At 36.6% G+C, this 21,980-nt stretch overlaps 2 protein-coding genes across 3 annotated transcripts; both read right to left on the reverse strand.

Annotated features, from left to right (window-relative positions):
* Positions 1 to 578: 578 nt before the first annotated feature.
* Positions 579 to 4,048, reverse strand: LOC108327115 (protein FAR-RED ELONGATED HYPOCOTYL 1). Of its 2 annotated transcripts, none has more exons than XM_017560845.2 (4): positions 3,898 to 4,048; positions 1,481 to 1,785; positions 951 to 1,214; positions 579 to 788 (listed from the first exon to the last, which is right to left on the reverse strand). In XM_017560845.2, exons 1-4 carry the CDS (start codon positions 3,933 to 3,935, stop codon positions 715 to 717), a joined length of 681 nt encoding a protein of 226 aa, XP_017416334.1. In that variant the 5' UTR covers positions 3,936 to 4,048; the 3' UTR covers positions 579 to 714. The 2 variants fall into 2 exon arrangements, with proteins under 2 accessions (XP_017416334.1, XP_017416333.1); XM_017560844.2 differs by having other exon boundaries at positions 3,880 to 4,045.
* Positions 4,049 to 5,961: 1,913 nt separating this feature from the next.
* LOC108328109 (laccase-17) lies at positions 5,962 to 9,034 on the reverse strand. The gene is made up of 6 exons (XM_017561906.2): positions 8,842 to 9,034; positions 8,585 to 8,736; positions 8,261 to 8,505; positions 8,021 to 8,149; positions 6,777 to 7,745; positions 5,962 to 6,380 (listed from the first exon to the last, which is right to left on the reverse strand). The coding sequence occupies exons 1-6, from the start codon at positions 8,968 to 8,970 to the stop codon at positions 6,250 to 6,252; spliced, it is 1,755 nt and encodes a 584-aa protein (XP_017417395.1). The 5' UTR covers positions 8,971 to 9,034; the 3' UTR covers positions 5,962 to 6,249.
* Between the last annotated feature and the right edge of the window lie 12,946 nt (positions 9,035 to 21,980).

Here is a 21,980-nt window from a genome sequence, read left to right on the forward strand (position 1 = left end):
CGAATAACTACTAAGGCAATTATGCATTACAATAACTTTTTAATTTTTGCATAATCGATGGATTGAAAATAGCTCATTAATTATAATAGACGGATTCCAAGGTTGCTTCAATTATTGTCCTAAATTTTAGTCAATTTGATAGCATAATGAAGATTAGCCGCAATGAAAAATGTTGAAAGAAATATTACTAAACTTTTATAAATTTATCCAGAAGTATGATATTTAACACAGTTGAACTTTTGATAAAATGTAGGAACTGATTAATAAATAGTTTCCTTGATGTTAGAACTAAAACAATGATGTTAACTTACATAAGATTACTTCAGTTCAGACTTGAGTAAGATTATCACCTATAAAAAACACAAACATAATCAATAAAAATAATCATATTATTTTGGTATATAAGTTCTACAGCAAGGTAGGACGTACTTACTAACGATATTGGTCTGGGAAGCAAAGAAAGGGGATCAAAGATAGTGGGGAATAATATGAAGTGAGGTGAAAAATGTAACATGGAAGATAATTTGAGAACTGCATTAAGGAAATGAATGGTGATAAATGAAAAAGAGGAGGGAGGATATAAGAAGAAATCTCATATTACACCTACTGCAGATGTTACTAAAACTACTAAATCTTCGTACAATTAGTACATACAACATCTGTTTTCAACATTATATATACAATTATACATACTCCCTTCATAGGAAAACTGTCCTAGAGCATAAGCATAGAAAAGTACTCCTCAAACTCTTGATCAATTGTTGGTGGCCTTGAGTTTGATTGGGCTTCTGCATTGAAAACATTTTGATTCGTTAACCAGCAATATCTAAACAAAACTTCTTTATCAAATGCAGTAACCTTGAAACTAATTTAACAAGTGCTAGCATGGTGCAATAATCTTCGGTGAAATAATCTTCGTGCATATTAACTGTCTAGAACAAGCATAATACCTTGATTTACATTCCATCTTCCGGATGAAAGGACATACACATTAGGATCTACCCCACTGGAAAAGAGAAAATCTTCGAATTCCTTATCTACTGGGTACTCATTGCTTTCTTTGGCATATTCTGAGCATTCACGACCTGAAAAGCCTTCTATCCCCATAAGGTGTTCCTCATCATTGTTCAAATCTTGTGCATCAGTATCATCATAGTGTGGAATGCATTCAGTGTCAACAAATGCTTCCTCTTCGATATAGCTCATCCTGTTTACTGTTTATACATTCCAAAGAGTTGGAGTTACCAAAGCATTATCCGCATCATATCATCTTATCCTAGACTTGATTTTGTACCCTTTACTCGTACACATAACCTTTTTATGGTAAAAAAACAATCGAGTTAAGGGGAGGGAGAACTCTCACCTTTTTCAACATAAAAGGTGTAAAAGGGAAGTGTAGAGAACAGAGTGCAAGAGTAACATTTATGTAACTAACATTATAGTAGTGAAACCCAATCAACCAAAGAAATGGATGGCCTACCATATAAGTATGAATTTTCGCAATCTGTCTCATGATTGGCTTCTTTATTTACAGACACAGCAGTATCACTGTCTTCCATAAAACTATTGCTATCTTTGGCAGATTCAGGTTCGGACCTTTCACCTGTGTGATTATGAATGGCCTCAAAAACTGGATTTTCATCAAACATTGAAGCATGTCCAGGGGAGTAACTTCCAACCCAGCATTTATGTTTTGGTCTAAGCAAATCCAACTGATCACTCTGTAATTTTCTTTTCTTTTTCCATTCCACAATGTTAAAATCGTCAATTCCATTCACCTGGAATCTGAAAAGTGTAATAGGGAAAAGTCAGAATAAAAGAAAAGGACTCAATAAGAACTGTCAAAAGAACCTTCATTCCTACATAAAGAAGAGGACATAATTAAAACAAGAAGCAAAGGACAATTATTCAGCTAAAATCTACTAATCGTGATAGTGGAGTGGCAAAAAGGGATGTATGTAAACCAGTAAAAACCCAGTTCTTTCTTGATTTCTTATGAAACTTCAGATTTGAAAAGGATAAATAGTACCTACAAGTTAGAAGATATATATTGTAATCAATGTGTTGATGATCGACATCATATTCCTATTTTAGATCATAAAGTCATGTCTTCTTGATCACATAAGACATATTCATATATTAGATCATAATAATCAAGTCATGTCTGACAAACAAAGGTTAAATTCAGTCTATTATCTATTTTGTGCAACAATGGAAAAGCTTACTGATTTACATTTTAAAGAATAATGATTAACATTTTAAAGAACAAATGACACATCCAAATTACATAATATGTAAGGCAGGAAACAATCAGTTGCTTCTCTCTAATGGATTGACATAGAAAATCACTTCCATCAAAGTACTTTTTGCACACATAAATGGTGTTTCCAAAAATATACTTCTAGATATAGTATGATAGCAAACGTTTGATCTATAGAGCTATATCACTAGGTGGAAAGCACTTTTGTAGTTATAACATTCTTCTTGTTAATTTTACTGATGATATGGGCATTTTCAGTGGTGCAAATATAGCTGCAAACAGATTACAATGTTCTGTTGACATTTTCAACATGGTTACACATGGAGGAGTTCTTGAATAAAACAATAATATTTTTCAACCATTCCTGTAATATGGTGTCAAAATATAAACAATTAAAAAATAACAATTCAAATGCTAAGCTTTTACATAATAATAAGCAGAAAGGACCATTAAGATCAGAGTAAACCATTTGTAGACTCCTGTTATTATGCATCAACAAACAGAGTAAAACTTCTTAAAGTAGCTGTTCGTGAAACATTACCCACTTACAAATAACCAGCAGTGTAGAAGCATATTTTCCTCATTAGTGAAACATTCTCCACTTACAAATAACCAGTAGTATAGAACGCATACTTTTCTCATAAATCTAATCATTTCTGGAATATAAATGTATGGTTGAGGATTGACACTTTGAAGGTTTTCATAATAGAAAAGAGACAAAATACACTTCCCAAAGAAGTAAATTCCAAATATTATGTACCAGAGGATTACATCTACAATCATAATTCTATCCACTGATTGCTGTACATTCTACACAAACAAGCACATACCTATAAGTCTAAAGTTTATCCTTAAAAGTAAATATATATGTTGACTGTTTCTAGTACAAACCTTTAAAAATAGGTTACAAATTAAATGAAACGGTATTTTTGTATAATTTCTAAAAATACACTATGAAACTAGAAATGTTTTATCAAATCACTGGTCATAATACAAAGATTAGCTAATAAAAACGCTGTTCAGAGAAGAGATTCAACTTGATTCTACTAAAAGTGACTAGTGAGATAGTTATTTAAGCACACAGAGCATGCTAACAAAAATATATCACAGGCCTTGTCAAAATAATCATATTTTTCGTTTGAAGGAAGTAAACTAATGGCGTGTAGGTGTGATTTTGCTTTTTAATTTTAAAAAATCACTTTATAAAATAAATTCAATAAAAACAAATATTTAAGAGTAAGAATGAAGAAACAGATGGAAAATGTAAAAAAGAACCAGAATAATAAAAAATTAAAAAGGTTCTAATTTTATTATCTTAAAACATACTTGTATCAAACAAGCTTCTTAAAGCAAAAAATTAAAAGTACAGAAAAATAAACCCTAAATCTCTTACTAGCAGCAGAGTTTTCAATATCCAGCAACTGACATAAAAATTAAGGTTTTCATTAGCATACCATATTGGATGAGAGCAACAGTATAGTGAAATATACAATAGAAAATGGGTCATTCATCGCTTTTGTATAAAAAAATAAAACTAGAACATGAAATGCAGGAAAGGGTGGATCAATCAGTGATCAAACACTGCAGAAAGAATAAAAGAGAAAAATCTTGAAAACCACCTAGATAGAGAGTGAAACCTGTTAACTTGAGAAGGGTTGTCCTTGATTTCCTCCATCTGGATCTAGAAAACCAAAAAATGTGATTGAACACAGAATATTAAAGACGGGTTTCAGAGGCAACGAGCCTTGGAGAGAACCTCTGAAAAGTGCAAACATTAAAGATGCCATGCTTAGTATATCCGAGAATATAACATCCACATTTTCATTGTCTTCTTCTTTCTATGTCATTGCCCACACACTCCACGGCGCGTGCATAGCACCAAGGAAGTAACTATGTCAAAATTACTTTATCTTGGGCATACGGTAGTACAATAAGTGTTTTTTCTTCTTCTTCTGAATGATTAATAAAGTGTAGCAACACACTGCCTATTTTTTTAACACATTTTTATTAATTAAAAATTATTATAAACTATAAAATTAAAAAAAAAATGTTAAATAAATCATGAGATTTACTAAATTTTATTATTTTTAATAATTAATAAAATAATAAACCTTCTAGTCGAAACATGTTTACTAACCTATATTTATTGATTACAATTTAAAAATTGAAAAAATTATTAAATAAAATATGACATTCAATAATATTTTAGTATTTTTATTGAATTTTAATTAATAAAAATAATTCATTACTGTTATAATATTTTTTTTATTTTTAATTCTTGTTTTCTAACACGACTATATTTTTCTTACAAACATGCCTTTTTAAATAAAATTCTATTTAGATACAGTTAAGTGTTAAATATTAATATTTATTAGTAAAAAAATAATTTTTTGTTCACCACATTATAAAAAATTAATATTTTTAGCTAAATTCGTGATATACATTAATTCTAACATATTGTTTCGGTTACGGGCTGAGTCGCCAAACTCCTTCACTATTTGTCTTCTTGTCGTTTGGTCACGCTCTAAACCTCGTTGTCGTTAGGCAATTTAATAGAACAGTAATAAATGTGCAGTAAATGCAACTTATCTACTACTTACATTTGACCTGTATTTATAGTTTTCGTCATGGGCTTGGATTAGTGAAAAGTTAATCACGGCCCAATTCTAGTCCAATGATTTTAATCACTATTTACCTTAATCATGGTTTTAATGACCCAGTTCACTTACCGGCCGATCTTGTACAACCGTCCGGTTAAATCGATTCAGCGTTGCTCCCTTTGGACCGCTCGGTCCGTATGGTACATGGTTATTACTCACCCGAGTGAAAGGATGAATGATCGAGTAGAACAGTACGCAGTGAGTGTTTATGCAAGCTGTCTAGCAACGCTATGAGAGTATCAAACTCGAAGGAAAATGAATTTGAGTGTCGTGAGCGAGAGACAAAGAGCACAGTAAAAAAGATTGAAGAAACACAGGCGGTTAAGTTGATGTCGGCGCTGCTCTCTGGACCGCCCGGTCTGTATGGTACACGCCGGCAGTTAGATTGTTGCCGACGCTGCTCTCTGGACCGTCCGATCAGTGTGGTACACACATATATTTTATTATTGTTTTATTAAAAGTTATCCACTCGCTAAGTAAAAGGTGAGAATTTATTTAATAAGTTTTAATTAACAATAAAATTATATTTTAAAATGTTAAAAATGAAGAAAAGTGTTATTAGCATGTTTTATGCAAAGTTTGCCATGGAACCACGTTCTTAAGTAATTTTGTGATATACAGAAATGTAATGGCAACTAAAAATTTGAATTTGAGAACTTTTAATAAATGAAAAACGTACCTAATAAATTTAGTTATCAGTATTTAACTTGTGACGATGATCGCACGCGAGTTAATATGTGCCGTGTGAGTGAGTGTCAGAAGAATCTCGCAGGTCCCCCCCGGTATGCCTTCTGACTTATCTGCAATATGTGAACATAGGAAATTTGATTTCCTGTAACACTTTTTAGGAACAAACAAACTGTTCCTGTTTCATTATTTTATATAAATAATGCTACATTTAGTACCCACAAGACAATAATTACCAATTAATTCAACTCCTAACTTGATTAGTTCAAGTTATCTGGTCCAAAATTATTCTTTGGTTAACATCATACAAGATCATTTTTTAAATTCCAAAATAGTATATAATTAGGCATTCAATGAATATGTAGGAACTTTGATTCTTTCATACTACCATAATAGTTGGCAAAAGTATTACAAATTAAAATTGATGATTGAATACTAAAACCTGCATACAACTCTCCACTCAATTCTCTAACTAGATTTACCACATAAACAACAATCTAATTGCCCCAAACATTATATCCAAAAATGAGAAAAGAAAAAGGAGGTGGACAAAAATTGAAATCAAAAGCCAGAAGGCAAATACTTCAAAATCTAACCCCAAAACCAGACAAAGAAAAGGAAAACATTAAGGTGTCTATCTTCTCAACACTTGGGGAGATCAGAGGGTGGAGGTGGCAACTTCTGGTTGCGCCGCTTTCCATCTTGAACTATCCATGCCATTTTCAAGCCCCAACTAGTATGCACTTCAAGGTGGCAATGCATGAACCAAACACCTGTTCATTCAACATCAGCAGATGATGTTTCAAAAACTAACAATGAATCTTGAATATGCTTATTTGTTGATAGACTTCATGTTATATTTGTTCTTTTTCATATTGAATCATTGATATTATATTGTAGCCTTTCAATCTTAAAAGAAGTTGGTGTAAGAACTATATCATTAAACTGGTTTAATGCTGTCCATTAATAGATGCATCACAAGATATTAAGTATACATTTTTAAGTAAAGAAAGTAAATAAATGAGTTAAATTGACCCTTTCAGTCAATTAGAGATCATTAATGGTAGTATTAGATAAATGTTAAACAATCAGAAACTATTTATGGTAATGTGTCATGGGATTAGAGTGTATTAATTTAGTTAACTCTTGTGTAATTGAATAGTACGCACCTGGATTGTTTGCAAGAAAGCGCACAGCAACCCAGCCTCCGGATGGCACACCAGCAGTGTTCCTCTCAGCAGGGTCAACCAGGTTGAAGTTTTTGGGGTCCTTTTTGGGGTCAAAGTTTCCATTGCCTTGACCCACAATGAAGAAGTTAAAGCCATGAAGGTGAAGTGGGTGACTCTCAGCTCCAATGATGCTTGTATCTTGCAGAACCAATTCCACCCTAGTGTTGAATGGCAACACCACTGCCTTAGTCCCACTACTCACCATGATGTTGCTTGGTGGAGTGCCAGTGTAGTTGAATTTGAAAGGAGGGTTAGCAGGAAAATCAGTGGTGTAAACTCCCTTGGATTGGTTGAAAAAATGTGCTTGGAGTAAGGCAATGCTCGGCATCACAAAAGTCACATTGTTGACAGCAGCAGCTACCCTTGTGTTATTAGGCCCTTGGCATTGTTGGTTTTTTGAGCATTGGCTGATTCCTAAGCCAACGGTGAAGAAGAAGCGCCTGTCCACAGTTTTTGGAACCTTTGCTGGGAATCTTGCATTGGCCAAGCTACGCACCTTGTTGTGGAAGTTCATTGCAAAGACACTGTCATTGAATTTAGGGAACACTGGTCTAAGAAGAGGAAGCTTCTTGGTGTTTGACTTGTTGCTTGAAAGTGAATGTTTCTTGTACTCAAGAAACCCTGTGGCTGTGGTGTTGTCAAAAGCAGCTGGACCTGTAGCATAGGGCCTTGCAGATATGGCAAATGTGGCGTTTGGAGCCTTGGATTTGGCCCTGAGAAGCACGTTGACCGTTTGACCAGGTGTGATCAGAACAATCTTTGTGCTGAAGGGCTTTACATACACAGCATCAGCTTCCACAACAGTGAGGCTGTGGTTGGCTATGCTGAAGAACATCTCATCATTAAGTGCAGCATTGATCAAACGAAGCAGATATGTTTTCTCAGGCTTCACCCTGAGCTTGAAAGTATCTGAAGAAATAGACCGTTTCACTTAATGAAATGAAAACTATCAATAATCATATATGATCAAGAATTGACAAAGTTTGTGTTTTTCTTCCATCTTTTTATTTTAACTTTGATTTCTGAGTAAAAGAATCTTGAATCCTCAACATTCAGAAGTTATCTCCAATAGAAACTCTATGATAACTATTGTAAAACTCAAAAAGCTTATCATATATAACATTTTAATTTTTTATATTATTAAAGTATATACTAATTACTTTTCCTTATTACTATGTTCTTACCTTTGGCTGGGCAGTTGGAGACAGGACCTGGAAGACCATTGATGGTGTGAGCATCTGAGATATTTGGTGCCAATCCTGTTTGCGTTGCTTGATTTATAACTGCTTCTGTGTCTGCTTTCCACCATTCTCCTGCCATTTTGTACATATTTGCATATTAGAAAACTGTCAATGTTTCTAACATGTAGAGCTCATAGTGACATTAAATTTCTCATGGAGTTGTTTTTTAGGATCTCAACTTACCCAATACGATGGGAACTTCTCTGAAGGGTTGAGTGAAAGGGTAAGGAACATGTCTTTTGGGAAGAATGACAATGGGACCATAAAGGGTTGTTCTAAGCCATGAGATATGTGCATGCCACCACAATGTTCCTCTTTGACCAATGATCGTAAAATTGTACACAAAACTCTGGCCTGTCTGAATTGGACACTGTGTGATGTAGGCAGGTCCATCTGCCCAGCCACTTCTCAGTTGGCGAACTCCATGCCTGAAAATTTAATCAAATGTTGAGAAAATGCAAACAATCAAAACAAATTGGTTCATGGGGTCTAATTATATAACAATACCAATGAAGGGACACATTGTACTGAACATGGTTAACCACTTTAATCACAACTCTATCTCCTTCTCTTGCTATGATTCTAGGACCAGGAAACTGTCCATTGACAGTTACAATGCTCTTTGTTTGGCATAGCCTTGTGAAGTTTTGCATTTTGATCTGAGAAAAAGACAAAGGAGAAGTGTTACAGTCAGTAAAAGAAAATTGATTTGAAAAAAGCATCTCATTGTATCGAAAACATGCAATGAAATGTATTGCACATACGTTAAACTTGTAGTGCCTGGTGACTCTTGCATGCTTTGCATGAGTCAGCTCTGGCAATATCATCACAGCAAATAACATCAGAAACATTGCCTTCATGAAACCTGGCATGCTGAGATAAGCACAACCCATTTCCTGTTTTCTCTAGTAAATCTTGTTTTGAAGCTGTTCAATTAGACAATAGAGTTTGATGTTTGTTCTTTGGATGAAGAGAACAAGAAAAGGAGACAGCATCTTTTATAGTAAACATGGAATCAGTAGGATTAGATAATTAGGTGGTTGAAAATGAGATATTACAGACTTGGAATGGCTTCAGCAACAATGTTCCGAACTTGAACCATGCCACTAGCTAGCTAGCTGCTGGTAATGGTTAAAAATATAGAGTACTTTACAAGCCAGATTATATTATTAAGGATCTTCCTCTAACGGTCTACTAATAGAGAGTGAAATATCCAATTAAACATTTTGTTTTCACATATCAAAAATTGAAACTTGGTTCATCACATTTGAAGGGAGTTAGTTCCTTACATTAGACCCTAACTCTATTGATAAGCTACATAAATTCCGTTATTGAGAAATTATTACATAATATTTGCTATCACCTCAATTCAAACTGCTTTTTAATTTATAGAAAAATTAGTGAAGTTGGATTATTAATTTTGTGAAGATTGTTTGGAAGTATAATATTGCAAGCATGTAATTATTAGATCATGTTTTGTCCCTACATTTTGAGTGAGAAATAAAAGAAATAAAATGTGGAGAAATGAAAGGGATTGAGCATCACAAATTGGGTTTGATGGACTTGGTTGACGGGTAAACTTCAGGCTCCTACCGTTGAAACTTGCTAATAAAGGAATAGAAGAAAGGGAAAGTTGCATGTTTACATCACATTGTTTCGTTAGCTTTGTTGGTTCTAAATTTCATACTATTCTAACTATCTAACAGCTTTTGATGTTACTGCCTGTGCCACTTTATATTTGTTGTCGACATTCTCTCTTATATGTTTTCTAGGATTACTGTTTCTGTTAAATTGTTGTAGGGTCGACTTTAGTTTATTTCTGTGGAGTTTAAATTGAAAATTTTACCCATAGTTTTAAAATCCAAGCCAAAATCCCGATTTTTTCACAGATCTAGTACTGTTCCTTCCTTCATTTATTGCAGTGCTACACTGTGCCTTTTATTTACGGATCTGGCACCTTTTCCTATTCCCGATTGAATTCAATTTAAACTCTAGGACGTGTTTTGATTGGGAGTCACGATTTGGATATGAGAATGAGTGAGTGGAGGTATTCTGAGTGAAAATGAGATTATGTAGTTGTTTAAATTAAGAGATTTTAAGAAAAATTTTGTAAAAATTTATGAATAATTTGATAGATGTGACTGTTCAAAATATTGTATTAATAAATTTAAATAGAAAATTTTTCTAATGTCCCTATAGTAAAAATAAATTAAATTTAGTTTAAATTAATTTTAAGTTAATGTAAAATATAATGTATTTCTTAAAATAGACATTTTAGTAGGTATTGCGTAGTGCCAAATCTATGATAGCATTTCAGTGTTGGCTGAGATGGGGTTATGGGACATCATGTTGAGATAGTGGTGGCTCGTCTCCCAAAGGATTATAAAACAATTTAATTTCATTTCCAAACAAAAACAAGAAGATGTAAAATGCATTAGAGACCACTCCTTCACCAAACACCAAAAACACCACCACCACCAAGAATACTCTTCATAATTTCCATTCTGTTTTACTTTGTTTCTTATATATTTTCATTCTATTTTACTTTGTTTCTCTATTACACTATCTATACATATATGTACAATACATTTTCATTTACATAATAATAATTCTTAGAAAGTTCTCAAATATCTTTCTTCCTCCTCTGTTATTAAGTTTACTTTTGCCTCTTCAGGCTTATCTTGATACATAATCATGATCTTTCCTTTGCAGCTCTTCCATGATGATATCAGAGATCTTCTTTTGAAGAGTTCTTGATGGCAATGCTCTAGCTAGGACAAGTCAAATCTAGAAGCAAATCAAGCCATAAGTTCATGGATGAAGATTGCGAAATTTGGTGGTGGTGAAAGGTGTTGATAACTCATGGTTTTGATGAGTTGTATGGTGAGGGAAGATGTGTTTAAGGGTTCTCAAAGAGAGCTTGGGCCAACTCTTAGAGGAAGATGGCTAGAGGAGGCCACTTGGGTTGCTCTAGCGTAGGGTGACTTTAAAAGAGTAGTATGGCACAAACATGGCAACATAACTTTACTCTAAATCAAAGGTGATTACATGATGGAAGACACTTCCATTTATAGGCTAAGGTGTCTCAAAATGGGCAAAAACTTTAACCTAAAAGAGCCACCTTGGTTGGCTTGGAGAGCAAGGAGAAATTCTCTCCAATAGGAGGGAGACAAGTGGCAAAAAATCCTCTCAAATGAGATAGTGACATGTGGCCACTACCTATGGAAAAACTCTCCATTCCTAGAGTAAAACATGGCCACTAACTAGGAGAAAAACTCTCCAATGGGAAGCTTCCACATGTCTAGGATGAAATTCTTCTCCCTTGTTCTCCAAGCTTAGTCAAATGTTGACCCCTTGGTCAACACACCCATTTTGGAGGTCTAAGCATAGTCAGTTGTATGGTGAGGGAAGATGTGTTTAAGGGTTCTCAAAGAGAGCTTGGGCCAACTCTTAGAGGAAGATGGCTAGAGGAGGCCACTTGGGTTGCTCTAGCGTAGGGTGACTTTAAAAGAGTAGTATGGCACAAACATGGCAACATAACTTTACTCTAAATCAAAGGTGATTACATGATGGAAGACACTTCCATTTATAGGCTAAGGTGTCTCAAAATGGGCAAAAACTTTAACCTAAAAGAGCCACCTTGGTTGGCTTGGAGAGCAAGGAGAAATTCTCTCCAATAGGAGGGAGACAAGTGGCAAAAAATCCTCTCAAATGAGATAGTGACATGTGGCCACTACCTATGGAAAAACTCTCCATTCCTAGAGTAAAACATGGCCACTAACTAGGAGAAAAACTCTCCAATGGGAAGCTTCCACATGTCTAGGATGAAATTCTTCTCCCTTGTTCTCCAAGCTTAGTCAAATGTTGACCCCTTGGTCAACACACCCATTTTGGAGGTCTAAGCATAGTCAGTTGTATGGTGAGGGAAGATGTGTTTAAGGGTTCTCAAAGAGAGCTTGGGCCATCTCTTAGAGGAAGATGGCTAGAGGAGGCCACTTGGGTTGCTCTAGCGTAGGGTGACTTTAAAAGAGTAGTATGGCACAAACATGGCAACATAACTTTACTCTAAATCAAAGGTGATTACATGATGGAAGACACTTCCATTTATAGGCTAAGGTGTCTCAAAATGGGCAAAAACTTTAACCTAAAAGAGCCACCTTGGTTGGCTTGGAGAGCAAGGAGAAATTCTCTCCAATAGGAGGGAGACAAGTGGCAAAAAATCCTCTCAAATGAGATAGTGACATGTGGCCACTACCTATGGAAAAACTCTCCATTCCTAGAGTAAAACATGGCCACTAACTAGGAGAAAAACTCTCCAATGGGAAGCTTCCACATGTCTAGGATGAAATTCTTCTCCCTTGTTCTCCAAGCTTAGTCAAATGTTGACCCCTTGGTCAACACACCCATTTTGGAGGTCTAAGCATAGTCAGTTGTATGGTGAGGGAAGATGTGTTTAAGGGTTCTCAAAGAGAGCTTGGGCCAACTCTTAGAGGAAGATGGCTAGAGGAGGCCACTTGGGTTGCTCTAGCGTAGGGTGACTTTAAAAGAGTAGTATGGCACAAACATGGCAACATAACTTTACTCTAAATCAAAGGTGATTACATGATGGAAGACACTTCCATTTATAGGCTAAGGTGTCTCAAAATGGGCAAAAACTTTAACCTAAAAGAGCCACCTTGGTTGGCTTGGAGAGCAAGGAGAAATTCTCTCCAATAGGAGGGAGACAAGTGGCAAAAAATCCTCTCAAATGAGATAGTGACATGTGGCCACTACCTATGGAAAAACTCTCCATTCCTAGAGTAAAACATGGCCACTAACTAGGAGAAAAACTCTCCAATGGGAAGCTTCCACATGTCTAGGATGAAATTCTTCTCCCTTGTTCTCCAAGCTTAGTCAAATGTTGACCCCTTGGTCAACACACCCATTTTGGAGGTCTAAGCATAGTCAATTGTAGGTCTTGGCCCTTTGTTGACTTGTTTGGTCAAAATCCTATTCTACTTGGCCCAAAATACAAGGCCCAATTGAAATCCTACACCACTAGACCCATGATACAAAGCCCAAATAAAAATCTAGACTCCGTGGTTCAAAATACAAGGCCCAAAATTATTCTTAATTAAGTAAATCTTCATGATGACTTAAGCTAGCCCAAGAGAAAGAGTCTAGGCCCATCTTTCATATATGCCTCTAACTCGTCATGAATGTGCTAGGTCATGGCAAGGGGTATGCCATCATCCCCTTCCTCTTGAAAATGATTTGCCCTCAAATCTTCAACATGCCTTCATAATTTTCAATTCTTCCTTATTTTTCCACTAGGGTCAAATACCCATTTTATAACACAAGTTAGAACAAGTGTTATAATAGTGAGTATGTGAAGGGTATAGCTCCCAATAAGGATACACCTTAAATCAAATGAATGATTAAGGTCTTGGAAATTAGGAGCATTTTTCTTGAAAATTTTATGTCCCACACAAGGATGCTTTGAGTCTTTTCTTGCCATGCTTCTAAAGGAAGATGACAAGGAGACCTTTACACTTTTACACAAGCTTTTTTCCCTTAACATCATAAGTTTTTTTGTTGGGGCATTCTTAAGACTTGTGCATCATGCTTTGACACTTAGAACAAAATGTGTCTTCTATTTTCTTTTTACCTTCTTTTTTGTCTTTTTTTTTTCTATTTTCTTTGTCATTTGTGCTTGATCATTTTCCACTTGAGAAGGTGTGAGAGGATGAAGTACAAACTTTTTTTTATTGTGAGTGATGGTTATTTCATTGGTGTGACCATTATGTAGAGATTCTCTATCAAAAAGCCAAGGCCTTCCCAATAAAATGTGACAAGCATCCATAGGTACTATATCACATAACACACTATCTTCATAATTCCCTATGGATAGCTTGACCATCACTTGTCGATTAACTTCCAATTCCTTGTCCTCATTGATCCTTTGAAGTTTATAAGATTGAGGATAAGGAAAAGTAGTTAATCCAAGCTTGTTAACCAACCTAGTGCTACAACAATTTGAACATGAGCCACTATCCACAACAAGGGAACATGTTTTGTCTAAGATTTTACATCTAGTGTGGAAGATGTTATCTTTTTGTGTGTGCTCTTGTGAACTAGGTTGATTATGGAGAACCCTTCTTATCATAAGAAGTTCTCCGCACAAGGATGGACATCCTCACTTGCACTTTCTTGTTGTTTCTTTGTACCACTTCTTTCACTCTCACTCTCACTTTCCTCATCTTGGCTACTATATACATCAATACCCCTTAAGATCATGGTATTTTTGGTGGGGCATTGTGATGCAATGTGACCTTTACCAAGACACTTTGAACACTTAATTTCACTAGTGTGAGTGTGATAAGGTTCAAAGGATAGAATAAACTATTTTCTTTTCAGTGGATAATTTCATGTGAAGGCTAGAAAAATAAGGGATAACAAAAGATGGCCTTGATCATGTGAAACCCGCAAGCAAGTAGTTCAATCACAGAAAATTTGGGCAAAATCATTCATGCTTCCAAAGTAATAGTAATTATTCACAAAAAACTCTGAAGCCCAAAACTCACACAGGTAAACTCTCAAGTCCCAGAATTCAGAAAAACAACCTGCTCAGTATCTCTATCAAACTTTACCTCAAACACTTGTTTTATACACTGCGAGTCATCACCTATAGACTAGTAAATCATGCATAATCTCAACATCAATCAACACACCAGAGCATCATAAAGCAATACTCATCACAAAACAATCATAGTTGAACCAAAGTAGTGTAGTTCATTAAATCAAAGTATAATACAAAGCACATAATTAAAAAGGAAACTAATAAAACAGAAACAAAATACAGTCAATCAAAGCAAATAACACAAAAACAAAAAAATAAAATAAATCCTGGTCATAACAAAGATGGCACCCTTCAGTAGGTGCCAGATACAAATCATCACTCCTCATCAGAATCATCATCATTAGCATCCATGGCTGAAGCTTCAACTGCTTCAGCTCTATCACCCTCCTGTGCTGGGTCAGCGGGCCATGCCACATAAGCTATAAATTCATCCTGAGACATGAACCGTCTCTTAGGGAATGCAGACGTCAATGTCCTAAGCAGCGCCTGCTCGCCCCTGTATACGACATTCATCCTAGCATCCAGCAGAGAATAATACATGTCCCGCATCTGGAAAGGAGCGACCTCATGAACCGGCTCCTGAGTTGGTGGTGGCGCCCTCCTGTGTGCCCTGGGCTGCTGTGGTGGTGGCTTTGGATGACCTGGCTCATCCACTGCACAATAATGAGTAAAGTAAGCTGCGTGCAACTCCTTTCTTGGACGCTCTAGTGGTGGCCTAGAAACATCAATGCTTGCGGCCTCACAAAGGTAGGTGATCAATGAAGGATGTCCCAAGGGTGCCTTGTTGGTTGAATCACGGGCACAGCTTTGGATCTCATCAGCTATGACCTGGCCTGTGTCAATATTAAGGCCCCTGAGAATACAGTAGAGGAGGATAGCCTTAGGAACAGTGATGTCAGAAACATGAGAGCAGGGCTGGATGTTGGCATGAGAGAATGTCATCCAATACTTCGCCAGAGGCGTCAGATAAGGTCTAGTAAGGTGAATGGGTGCCCTAGACCTATTCCTCTGAAAATGCCCTCCAGACATACATAAGGTCAGCTCCACATCCTCATAATTCACCCCTTTTAGCAAGGATGAGGCAAACTGACATTGCTCCCCCTCCCACTCTATACCAAGGAAGTAGTTAATAGCATCAGCATAAAAAATAACCCTCTTACCCCTCACGTAGCTGAAGTACATCTCTTGTTCTCCCCCCAATGCTTTGGCATTTGTGTAAAACTCTTTAACTATGTCAACATTGGCGGGAGAGGGATATACTGCCAGGTGGCCCCAGTCTCTATTGTTCAGCTCCCTCCCAAATTGGGGAGCTAAGGATGTTATGGAGGCCACCTTCCTTTCTATTAGGAATTTTCTTCCCTCCACTTGTGGGAAGTATCTTTCATGAGCAGGGGTTCTGAACTTGTCTGAGTGAAGCTACTCCTTCTCCTTCCTCTTTGTTCCCTTTTCTTTGGAACCAAGGGTTTTAATCCTTTTGCCTGAAGAAGATGTCATTCCTGCACAGAAAAATTCACAGACAAACCTAGAAATCATCAAGCATTAGTTCCCAAAAATCACAAACTCTCATTATTCAGAAAGAGGGTATAACGGAGAACCCTCAACACCAACTGCACAGAACTAAATAGCCAAAAACAGAACACAACAAAAAAAATTCAAAATCTGCCACTGCAGCTCGCCGCTTGGGCGCCCCTCAGGGGGCGCTTGAGCGGCGCGCGGTGCAGCCAAGCGTGACCTTGCTGTTTCAATCTTTTTCCAAATCAGTTTCCACCTAGTTTAGATCAAAATTGGCACAATTTAATCAGTCCAAAAAGTGAGAAATCAAGCATAAACAGTATAGGGCATCAAAAATCAAACTTTCTCATCCAAATCTTACATAAATCAAACTTTAAAGTGCTCAATTCATAACCTAACAAGAACTTACTTGATTGGAGACAAGAAAACAGAGATTGAAGCTCAAATTAAGTACACAAATCTATCCCCTAGCAGCCACACAATCAAAAACCCCAAACTTTGATGGTTGGAAAGTGCAAATCAAGTGCGAAATAGGGTTTTTGGTGGAAAAGTGAAGGGGAAAAGTGAAGAGAGGACTTGGGAGAGGTGTTTAGAGAGGCTAGAGTAAGGAGAATTTGAGAAAGGGGGCTTGGGCGAACCTAGGGCGTGAAAATAAGAAGTGGGCTGAAATCCCGCTTAAGCCCCAAACTTAAAAACCAAGTCTGCAGTCGCGCCCCTCAGAGGGTGCTCAAGAGGCGGACGACACTTTTCCCTCTTTTCTTTTTAGCTCGTTTTGGGTGGTCCTGGCCCTGAGTTCTCAGATTCAACTTAGAATTTTTCAGTTTCTTTTCCCTAGTCCTCAAACCAACTCTCAAATCAATCAATTCATCTCTCTTCACCCCTCAAACATTTAGACTAAGCACACTGAAATCACACACAAATAGAAACTCAAGAAATAAAAGTTTGTAAAACACTGGGTTGCCTCCCAACAAGCGCTTCTTTAACGTCACTAGCTTGACCCAAAGCAAACATAAAATAAACAGAAAAATTGAAAACTTAAAGAAACAATAAACAAATAAAAGTTTTTAAAACACTCGGTTGCCTCCCAGCAAGCGCTTCTTTAACATCACTAGCTTGACCCAATAAGCTCATGTCACATCTTTGATCTTGGTGTTAATTTTTCCTTCTCCACACCAAATGGTCTTTAGTGATTTCCTGTTCATCTTTTTAATTTTCGTGGAAATTGGAGATTTAATCTCTATCAGTCCATCAGTTCTAAGTTCTTTCACAACCCATAGCTTTTTGTTGAATCTCACTAAAATCCCTGGTCTAAATTCTTCATGTTTCTCCAAGGGATCCTGATGAACACTTTCTCCTTTGTTATCTTTTTCTTCCTCCTTTACATGTGACAAAAAGAACCTTTTACCTTTCTTACCTGGCTTGGCAGCTTCAGTACTGATCTCTGGTGTACCTCCACTTGAAGTCCTGAGATTAGTCTTCTTCACCTGGATTGACTGCTCAACATTGAAGACATTGAAAATCACCTCCTCTTCTTGGTCTTTAAGTGCTATAGTTCCATCATCAACATTAATGATTACCTTGGCCATTTTCATGAATGACCTTCCAATAATAATAGGGATCTCCAAATTTCCCCCCATCTTCATTATCACAAAATATACCAGGAATCTGAGATTTTCAATTTGAACCATTAACTCTTCCACCATACCATAGGGCTTTTTAGTGGATTCATCAGCCATAAACAGAGTCATCCTTGCAGGTTTGACTTCAAGACCACCAATCTTTTCCAGAACAGATAAGGGCACCAAATTAATACTAGACCCTAAATCGATTAGGGCTTTCCCTATTTTATGATTCCCAACAGTACAGGGAATGGTGAAACTTCCTGGATCTTCAACCTTAGGAGGAAGTGTCTTTTGTAAGATCACACTACACTCTTCCTGTACCTCCATTGTCTCCTCTTTTAAATATTCTTTTCTTTTGAGGAGTTTCTTCAAAAACTCAACACTTTTAGGAATCTGTTGCAATGCTTCAGTCACAGGAATTCTAATCCCCAATTCTCTAGAAATTTCCTCAAAGCACCCTAATTGTTTTTCTTTTCTGGGGCACTCTTCAGGGTGATTGAGCTTTTTCTCTAATTTTTCTTTCTCTCTCTCAACTTCTTCATTTTTCTCCCTATCACTCTCCTCTCTTTATTCTTTTTCTATCAAATTTTCTTTTTCTTTTCTCTCTATTTTTTTCTCATCGTTTTCTTTTCTCTCACTCTATTCTTTTTCTTTCTCACTCAACTTTTCTTTTTCTCTCTCTCTCTCTCATCTTTCATACTCACAATAGTCTTACATTCTTCTTTGGGGTTAACTTCAGTATTAGCCCCAAAACTTCTGATAGGAATCTCTTCCAACTTCTTAGCCATTTGACCAACCTGCATCTCCAGATTCCTTATAGCAGCTTCAGTGCTTTTCTGAGTGGAAAGACTGGCCTGTATGAAGTTCCTCTTTCATTGTGTATTTCATTGTCATTGGTAGCCATGTTTTCAATTAATTCATAGGCTTCCTCTGGAGTCTTGCACCTAATATTGCCTCCAGTTGAGGCATCCAACATCAATTTGGTTTGTGAGCCAAGACCCCCAAGGAAAAGAATAACTACCATTACTTCATCAAAACCATGAGTGGGTGTCTTTCTTAGCAAGCCTTTGTATTTATCCCATGCTTGCCCAAATGTCTCCTCCATGCCTTGTCTAAAAGAAGAGATTTCCTACATCCCTTTGTTGATCTTTGATTGTGGGAAGTATTTATTCAAAAATTTTGCAACCACATCTTCCCACTTAGTAAAAATATTCTCAGGAAAAGAGTTCAACCACAGTTTAGCATTGCCTCCCAATGAGAAAGGAAACAAGCTCAGTCTAATAGCATCATCTAGCTCTCCGTTCAGCTTTACAGTATTATAGATCTCATTAAAAGTGGTCAGATGCTCATATGGACTTTCATTAGACAGCCCATTGAACTGATTGCTCTTCACTAGATGGATCAACGCAGGCTTCATCTCTATACTTGCGGCATTGACCCTCGACTTTACAATGCTGTTAAAATAATGAGGACCAACCACTGTTGCATAATCTGCCAAAGTACGCCTAGCACCGTTGTTGTCCATGTTTTCCTAATCAGATTGTAAGGCATGTGAAATTCTCTCTAGAGAAGGTTCACTAGATAATATGCTTCTTCTTGGCCTCCTACTAGTCTCAAGTCCTTCAAGAAGATGTTTAGCACTTCTGTTGCTCCTTGTTCTAACTATATCCTGCATAAACTAAACACAAAACCCTAGAAATTTTGTTAGTACAAAAACAAAAAATACTTGACACAAAACACAAAAAAGAAAAAAAATATAAAAATTAAAAACAAAAATAAAAATAAAGTCAAAGTTAATCAAGGATCACACAAATAGAATAGTTTAAACTGTGAGTCCCCGGCAACGGCGCCAAAAACTTGTTGATGGATTGGCAAGTATACCAAATCGCACAAGTAATATAAAATGGTAAGACCAAGTATCGTATCCCAGAAGACTCTCGTCACTAAACAATTGTGTGATGACTCGATTAATTAAGACTTAAATAAAATGAGATCATTGGTTTAATATGCAAAGACAAAAAATTAAATATGAATGCAGTTTGATCAATAGCGAAAGAGCACAATGATAATGGAAGTTGTTTAATATGAGATGAGTATGTTGTTAGGGTTACATTTCACCACGTTCCTTCTCATGTATGTAAGAATTCTTCTTTATGCATTAATGTCAACATCACTCACTAAATCACTTAAACCCGATCCCACGGCGAAGAAGCTTGTTCTTAATCACCAGTTCATGCAATTCCTAGCATTCCTAGTAATTAAATGTGAAGATCAAGAGCTTAAGACGACCAACACTCATACCCTCATTCGTGAGAAATATTACTCTAGGAAGAATTCAACAAGAACCTGAATCGTAAGGAACCTCCCAACACTCATGCAATTCATAAATCATACGATGAATGAGTTAAACAAAGCATGTAATAAGCACGGATGAATTACTCTAAAAATTAATGAAAAAGCATATGAAATTAAAAATCAATTCAAATACATGAGAGTTCACAAGGTTACATCATCCCCCAACAACAAATAGAGTTTATTTCTCCATAGACATGGAGAAACTAGATGAATAATGGAACAAAAGTGGAAGAGTGTGTTGTTGTGCTGCTTCAGCCAGAGATACCAAACCTAGGACGCTTGGGTCCTTTAAATAGAACAAAAGCATAACAAAAACAAAGCCCAAGCCTGAGTCGCCGACACTCAAGCACCCCACTAAGGGCGCCCAGGCGTCGAGCGCTGGTCTTCCATGCTCAAGCCTCGTAGAGGTCGCCCAAGCCTTCTACATCCGACGCTTAAGCGCCCCCAAAAGAGGCGCCCGGGTGGTGAGCGGCACTTCCTGCGCTTAAGCCTTCCATAGTACGCCCAAGCCGTCTACATCCGGCGCTCAAACGCCCCAAAAAGGGGCGCCCGGGCGGTGAGCGACACTTCCTGCGCTTAAGCCTCAAAAAGGGTGCCCAAGCCTCAAGCTTCTTTCCTTCTGACGCTTTTTCTGGACCTTTCTAAGCTCCATCTCCTTAGCACTTTATCCCTACTTTCCATATTAACTCATTTTCTATCAAAACAAAGGGAATTAGTCATAAAATCATCAAATTCAACCTCAACTCTCTTATTCACACAACCTAATAGAAAAAAATGATTCCAAGCAAGTTTCTAAGCAGAAAATGGTGCATTTAGTATTAAAATTACATAACAGATAACAGTATTTTCAACCGTTATCATTGAGATAAGAAATTGCAGGGGTGGTCATTCTCCAAGAATCAAGAAACATGTAGTTTGGAAGATTCAAAGGATTCTTGAAGGAATTGTTGTGTGCTTACGTTTGCTAATCATCATCCGCACTCTTAGGTGTTCTGAATCAGATCAATGTTAATTTTGCAATCTGTGGATTGTGGTTTCCCGGTTGTCGGTGGCCAGGAAGAGAACGTGAGGTTCTGGTTTCTTTGAGGGTTGTCTCAAAGGGTTTCTGCAGAAAGAGGATTGTTTTTTCTGTGTTGTTTCTCTCTATATTAGATTTGGAGTTGGAGAGGAGATTTCATTGAGAGAGGGTCTCTGTAATTCTTGTTGTATAACTCAATCTATATAATGAAGTGGCTTTCAATCTCAGGTTGATTAAAAAAGACTAGATGTAGGCATTGAAGCTGAACCAGTATAAAAATCTTGGTGTTTGTCTTTTTATCCCTTATCTCTTTTATTGCATTACAATCTTTATTTGGTTGTGTTTTAAGGGTTAAAGATTTTCCAAAAGTTTTGAAAAGAACAATTTTTAATACAGAACCAATTGAACCTCCCATCTTGGTTGGAAAATAAGGCCTATCTTTTTCTACAATAAGTGATAATCGATTACTCATGCAACCAAACTCAATATTGATGCGCAATTATCAATTATCACTAGTGATAATCGATTATCTACGAAACAAAACACATCCTGGACATTATTCAAGTCTATAAACACACATGCAACAACCCTAAATCATGAGAAAACTCCCCCAAAACATCATTCATGCATTCAAGCATCACATACTCTTGTAAACATACTTAAACACATACATCACAACACTTGAATCATTCAAATTTAATCATTGTACATATGATAATCCAAACAAAACAATTATAATGCATATGATTATCACAACACCCTTATAACATATATTTG

Source organism: Vigna angularis, chromosome 2 (genome assembly GCF_016808095.1).
Source record: "Vigna angularis cultivar LongXiaoDou No.4 chromosome 2, ASM1680809v1, whole genome shotgun sequence".
Lineage (NCBI taxonomy): Eukaryota > Viridiplantae > Streptophyta > Magnoliopsida > Fabales > Fabaceae > Vigna > Vigna angularis.

Excerpts from the sequence above, each read along its gene's own strand:
- LOC108327115 (XM_017560844.2), bottom strand. The coding sequence starts at position 3,935 with ATGGAGGAAATCAAGGACAACCCTTCTCAAGTTAACAGGTTTCACTCT. Across the intron at positions 1,786-3,879 it reads AGGTTTCACTCTCTATCTAG|ATTCCAGGTGAATGGAATTG; the intron begins GTGGTTTTCAAG and ends TACACTTTTCAG. Across the intron at positions 1,215-1,480 it reads CGAAAATTCATACTTATATG|TAAACAGGATGAGCTATATC; the intron begins GTAGGCCATCCA and ends ATGTATAAACAG.
- LOC108328109 (XM_017561906.2), bottom strand. The coding sequence starts at position 8,970 with ATGGGTTGTGCTTATCTCAGCATGCCAGGTTTCATGAAGGCAATGTTT. Across the intron at positions 8,737-8,841 it reads CCAGGCACTACAAGTTTAAC|ATCAAAATGCAAAACTTCAC; the intron begins GTATGTGCAATA and ends TCTTTTTCTCAG. Across the intron at positions 6,381-6,776 it reads CTTTCTTGCAAACAATCCAG|GTGTTTGGTTCATGCATTGC; the intron begins GTGCGTACTATT and ends TTGAATGAACAG.